Here is a 6470-nt window from a genome sequence, read left to right as displayed (position 1 = left end):
CCAACATCTCAGTTATCAGGAACAGGCTGAGAGACTTGACTTGTTCTCTGTACCCTGATCCCAACCCGCAGCGACGAGCAGCCAACGTCCAACGAAGCGAATCGCCCGACGAACAACGACGAACAATCTCACCAACATTCGTTCCCCGGAAAAGGACCTTCGAGGCAGTGCGCACGATCGCGTCAGCTTTTCTTGCTCGGTCGTCGCCTCCCGCCAATCCATCGCTCGCTCGTTCGTGAGGTGCATCTACCGCCGCCGCCCATCAACCCCAAACTCCGGCTGGGCCACCAGAGCGCCCAACATTAATAACTCTATCCGACTATCGAAACAGCCGAGCGGCTCCTGGGCTGCCGACCACCGTTGCTGTCGGTGTTGCTGTTGCTCTTGTTCTAATTCTGCTGTTCGGGTGTGCTTCCGAAAGGATACCTTTTGTCTGCATTTGCGCCGCTGCGAAACGGTTTCCCGCCCACGCTCCATCCCATCATCTTCAATCCCATAATCCTCCTGCACCGTTGTGCGTCGTCTCATTCGCATCGCATCCTATTTCGTCGCTACTCTTGACACGACTCAGGCCCGGCGCCCCCTGGTCCCAAGTTGTGCAAGGAGCCAAATTTCAGAGAAGGCGCATCGGCCGTGCGTTTGCTTAAGTACGCAGACGGATCGAAAAAGAAGAGTGTTGCTGAGGGCTGCAGGGAAGTAAGAAGAAAGGAAGGAAAGGCAAAAAAAGGCAGCACCCGCTTGGGTCGAGAGTTCATCGCTTGCTTGGCTGCGCCGTGCGGTCTGGTCTGGTCTGGTCTTCCATCGCCCGATGTTGTGAAGGCTCCACCGGGATTGCCCACGTTCACCAGCTACACCTCACCACGCCCTCTTATTCTCTTGCAAGAGTCGCAGCTTCACTACTGCCCGACACACCGAACAGGGAGCAAGCAGGTTGTGGCTTCTGCTTGCTTGGAGAAGAAGGTCATTTGCTGGCACCTTCCCTGCTTGCCTTGCTGTTGGCCCCCTGATTTGCTGGCGCAGAAACGCAGGAAAGCCGCGTCGAAAAAAGGGACGCTTCCCCATTGATTCGCGGTCTCCCAAGGAACAACCCCCCGCCAATAGCAGGGGTGCGAGGCCTGGACAATCCACAAATCCTGCTGGACGTTGCTTTCCTTCCAATAACAACTCCTGTGAGTATGACTTCCTTCGAGCCCAGCGATCGACCCGCACCTGCATCGCAACAGTCTGTTGTCTTTTCGCTGCTGTTGTGTCCGTCTCTTGACATTTGCTACCCAATTGTCAATATTTTCCCACCTTGCATTTTTGAGCATTGCACCACAATACCCCCCTCCACCATCGAGAATAATCGAGTCGATCTGTCGCTCGTCGTTACGCGCGACAGAACCTCTCTTGTCTTTCGAAAGGGTGAAGTCTTCCCTCTGCGGCATCTGACGATCCCACGTTGCTCGACGCAAATCTTGACCGCCATGGGATCCAAAGCTAACGTCGCTCTCTCTACAGGACCATGTCACTCCCTGAAAGACCTGGGCCAAGCCCTCCTTTCGAGAATAGTAGATCCTACCGGAATTCACCGTCACGGCGCAACCGCCCTGGCGATGTCGAGACCGGTGGCTACTATCCCGTAGGAGGGCGACCTTCCCATCAAAGAGGACTTTCTGCGGGTGGGCATTCAGCGACGTCCTTCCCCGAGACGATCTCAACTCCTAACGTCAACACAGAAAGCCAGCCCTTGTCGCCTACCTTTGAAGGATCAGCCGCAGGGCCGTCCTCCCCCGAACCGTTCCAGCGAAAGAGAAGCTTGATCCGACCCGAGAGACACAGAATCGACAAGGACCATCCGAACTACTACTACAGGAAACATGCCGCCAACATGAACGTGTTGCCGTCCGCGACCGGAAACGACCCGATTACCGAGGACATGGAAGGGACAACTGACGTTTCAGGGCGCTCGCAGACGAACGATAACTACTCCGATGCCTCGCCGCCGAGAGGGCAAAACAGCAGGCAGGCTAGCTTGGAGGAGAAGAAGGGAGGCCCGACTAGGACGAAGGAGAAGCGCTTGAGCCGGCACAAGTCTGGCAAGCTCACTAAGGAAGGGAAGAAGCGCAAGCACCCGGCCGAGCAGCTTAGCCCGCCGAGTTTCTGGAACGTGTACTGCGCCATCATCACTTTCTGGTGCCCGAACTTCATGTTGAAGTGCTGCGGCATGCCCTCCAAGAACCAGCAGCGCGCCTGGAGAGAGAAGGTCGGCCTGATCAGTTTGATCCTGCTCATCATGGGATTCGTCGGTTTCTTGACCTTTGGCTTTAACCAGGCTGTTTGTGGAACTCCTCCGCCGCGCCTGCGTGTCAACGAGGTGTCTGAGGGATACATGATTTTCCACGGAACCGCCTACGACCTGTCGGGCTCCCGTCATCCTCCCGCCGACGGCGTGCCCATGGTCAACAGAACCCACGGTGCCAACGTCCTGTACGACCTGCCTACCAAGTATACGGGAATGGACGGCAGTTTCTTCTTCCAGAACGTCAACGGCCGCTGCAAGAACCTCATCACTCTTGCTGACAACTCTGATGTCCCCACAAACAGCGCCGGCGACCTTGCGTGGTATTTCCCCTGCACGGCTTTCAACCAGGACGGATCGTCCAAGCCAAACCTCACGATCCCTTACTACCTCGGATGGGCCTGCCACACCACTCAGAAGGCTCGCGACACCTTTTACCTTGACTTGAGCGGGTCTGCTGACGTCTACTTCACTTGGAACGACATCAAGAACAGCTCTCGCAACCTGATTGTCTACTCTGGCAACGTTCTCGACCTGGACATGCTCAACTGGTTCAACAGTTCTCAGGTCAAGGTGCCTTCGCGTTTCGATGAGCTCAAGGACAAGACTTCAGCTGTCAACCAGGCCATCCGCGGGCGCGATGTCACCAGAGCCTTCCAGTCTTCGACCGACAAGCAGATTGCTGAGTGTTTCGAGGAGATCATCAAGGTCGGCTCTGTCGACACTGAGACTGTCGGCTGCATTGCGTCCAAGGTCGTCCTCTACTGTTCGCTTGTCCTCATTCTGGCAGTCGTCTTGACGAGGTTCTTCCTCGCCATCTTCTTCCAGTGGTTTATCAGCCGAACATACGCTGCGGCCAAGACCTCTCAGACCGGTGACAAGCGCAAGCGTAACCGTCAGATTGAAGATTGGTCCGAGGATATCTACCGGGCTCCCCCCAGACTGCCTGGCGACGTTGGAAGTAGTGTTAACGGCTCTTCTGACCGCACTAGCAAGCGTGGCAGCTCATTCCTCCCCACCACTTCCCGGTTCTCTGCCGTTTACGGAGCGGGTGCAGTCCCGGCTGGCGGAAAGCGTGCGCCGTTGACCATGGCCAGCTCCGGAGCGGGCGGCAATATGCTGCATCCAGGCAACGCCATGTACCGACAGGGCAACGACAGCCGCACCAGTTTCCTTCGCTCGGATCCTTACACCTCTACTGCAAGCCCGACTGATGGCCCCGGGCCCGCGGGCTTCATCCACGAGGCCGTTGTCCCTCAGCCTCCCGCTGACTGGATGCCCTTTGGATTCCCTCTGGCTCATACGATGTGCTTGGTTACGGCCTACTCCGAAGGTCTGCTTGGTCTCCGCACAACTCTGGACTCCATCGCCATGACCGACTATCCCAACAGCCACAAGGTCATTGTCATTATTTGCGACGGTATCATCAAGGGCAAGGGTGAAACGAAGTCCACTCCTGACTACTGCTTGGACATGATGAAGGACCACACGATCCTCCCTGATGAGGTTGAGCCCTTCTCATACGTGGCAGTTGCTAGCGGTTCGAAGCGACACAACATGGCGAAGGTCTACTCTGGTTTCTACGACTACGGCACCAAGTCTGCCATCCCTCTCGAGAAGCAGCAGAGAGTTCCTGTCCTCCTCGTTGTCAAGTGCGGTACCCCTGACGAGGCTTCCAAGTCCAAGCCCGGCAACCGTGGCAAGCGTGACAGTCAGATCATTCTCATGTCTTTCCTCCAAAAGGTCATGTTCGATGAGCGTATGACCGAGCTTGAGTACGAAATGTTCAACGGTCTCTGGAAGGTTACGGGTATCTCCCCCGACTTCTATGAGATAGTACTCATGGTCGACGCCGATACCAAGGTCTTCCCCGACAGTCTGACTCACATGGTGTCTGCCATGGTCAAGGATCCCGAGATCATGGGTCTTTGCGGAGAAACGAAGATCGCCAACAAGCGTGACTCCTGGGTCACTGCTATCCAAGTCTTTGAGTACTTCATCTCCCATCACTTGGCCAAGTCCTTCGAGTCTGTCTTTGGTGGTGTCACCTGTTTGCCCGGCTGTTTCTGCATGTACCGCATCAAGGCGCCCAAGGGAGCTCAAGACTACTGGGTTCCTATCTTGGCCAACCCTGACATTGTTGAGCACTACTCCGAGAACGTCGTCGACACCTTGCATAAGAAGAACCTTCTGCTGCTCGGTGAGGATCGTTACCTTACGACGCTGATGCTCAGGACCTTCCCCAAGCGAAAGCAGGTCTTTGTGCCCCAGGCCGTCTGCAAAACCACGGTCCCTGACGAGTTTGGCGTCCTGCTTTCTCAACGTCGTCGCTGGATTAACTCGACTATCCACAACTTGATGGAACTGGTCTTGGTCCGTGACCTTTGCGGTACCTTCTGCTTCAGTATGCAGTTTGTCGTCTTTATCGAACTGATGGGAACGCTCGTGTTGCCTGCTGCTATCGCCTTCACCTTCTACGTCGGTAAGTAACTTTCGTCTGGCTTTGCTTAGTATACAGCTAACACTCTCAGTCATCATCTCCATTGTCAACCAACCGCCGCAAATCATCCCCCTTGTCCTGCTTGCACTCATTCTTGGTCTGCCAGCCGTTCTGATCGTTATCACCGCTCACTCCTGGTCGTACGTCTTGTGGATGCTTATTTACCTGCTCTCTCTGCCTGTTTGGAACTTTATCCTGCCAACGTACGCCTTCTGGAAGTTTGACGACTTCTCTTGGGGTGATACCAGAAAGACGGCGGGCGAGAAGACGAAGAAGGCCGGTCTCGAGTACGAGGGCGAATTCGACAGCAGCAAGATCACCATGAAGAGATGGGCCGAGTTTGAACGCGAGCGTCGGACACGCAGCAACTACTGGGGATCCAAGGAGAACGTCGTCGGAGGCGGCAACACCTGGTCGATGCCTCCCGGCCACCAGTACAATGACGAGTACTACCACTCTGACGCATAAAAGCAAAATCTCACACACACGGCGGGCGTTTTTGTTTTTGAGCAGCATGATGGGTACCACGGGTTTTATACGAGAGGCGCGATTACGGCCTTGTGTTTTTATTCTTCCTCTTTTCTGATGACAAAAAGGAGGGACCACGAAGTATAGTCAGTCGTAAGAGGCTCGGCACTTGTAATAATGGGGGACGGCCGAGAGGGTAGAGAATCCGCATTGTATTTTGCACTGGAAACGTTGACATTGCTCTTGCTTTCTGCGCATTGTTTCCTCTCCAGAGGCTGGTGCTTTGAAAAAGCGCTGTTTGCACTCTTGTCTTTGCGAAGGTGGCGGCATTGGGTTGTCTGATCTTGTACATATCATGGACGCATCAACAAGTGTCGGTAGTCGTAGTAGTAACCAGCCCTTTTTCAAACTGTTACTGAACTGTGTCGTGTAACTCGCCCCCTTGGGACGTGACTTGAAGTTACCCAGCATGGAAGTGTCTAGACGTGCCGCGTCGCCCCTGATACGCGGCCCCCTCCTGGTCTTTCCGGCCGAGAAGCGCGAGCCGTGTCTGAGACGAAATGGCACACGCACACACATGCACACATACATTTTGTGTCTGGAGTATCAGCATACTCTTGCGTGTCGGTCATCATACAGCTAGCTAGTTGGAGGAGGGAGTTGGAGGGGCTTTGTCACGTTCAACATGGGAATAAGAAATGAGAGAGAGCGGCGTTGGTGGTGGCGGCTCTGTGTAACCACATTCCTTCCCCTCCTCCTTATGAATCTGTAAAGTAGGTTGAAGGATGGGTGGCCTCTTCCTTTTGCCTTGCCAATGCGCAGCCTCAGCCGTGTCCGCCGGCTTTATCTTCTCTCTCTCTCTCTCTCTCGCTCTCTGTTGCAATTATAGCTTAGCTTGGCTTGGTCTCGTTTCCCCATACTGTACCTCGGTTTTCCTGTTGTGGTGTGTGTAGTTACAGAGTTACATGAGGTGGCATTCGCTTTCTTTTCTCATTCTCAAAGTAGCTTTTCGCGTGCCGTCCCGCGGTTCTCTTCAGACTACGGGTTCTCTTGATACTACGACGGTGTGGTTCCGATGAAACTCGGACGGGCTTCTTTTCTTCTTTACTTCATAGTTGAAGTTTTCGAGAAGAAGGGGGGGAGGGGGACGCAACGCCGGACGGCCACGGGTAACGGATCTTATTATTGGAGATCCCGGCGGGCCGGTGAGATTGTGGAGCC

The 6470-nt window shown here is 54.8% G+C and overlaps 1 protein-coding gene across 1 annotated transcript; it reads left to right on the top strand.

The window, feature by feature from the left end:
• Positions 1 to 1870: 1870 nt before the first annotated feature.
• CHS4 (Chitin synthase 4) lies at positions 1871 to 5249 on the top strand (the record flags this gene model as incomplete). Its single annotated transcript, XM_053177979.1, has 2 exons — positions 1871 to 4763; positions 4813 to 5249. The coding sequence occupies 2 exons, from the start codon at positions 1871 to 1873 to the stop codon at positions 5247 to 5249; spliced, it is 3330 nt and encodes a 1109-aa protein (XP_053038099.1).
• Positions 5250 to 6470: the final 1221 nt, after the last annotated feature.

The sequence above is a fragment of the Colletotrichum chrysophilum genome (genome assembly GCF_026319265.1).
Source record: "Colletotrichum chrysophilum strain AFK26 chromosome Unknown scaffold_33, whole genome shotgun sequence".
Taxonomy (NCBI): domain Eukaryota; kingdom Fungi; phylum Ascomycota; class Sordariomycetes; order Glomerellales; family Glomerellaceae; genus Colletotrichum; species Colletotrichum chrysophilum.
The sequence above is the reverse complement of the archived record's forward strand: the minus strand, read 5'-3'. Positions and strand labels throughout refer to the sequence as shown.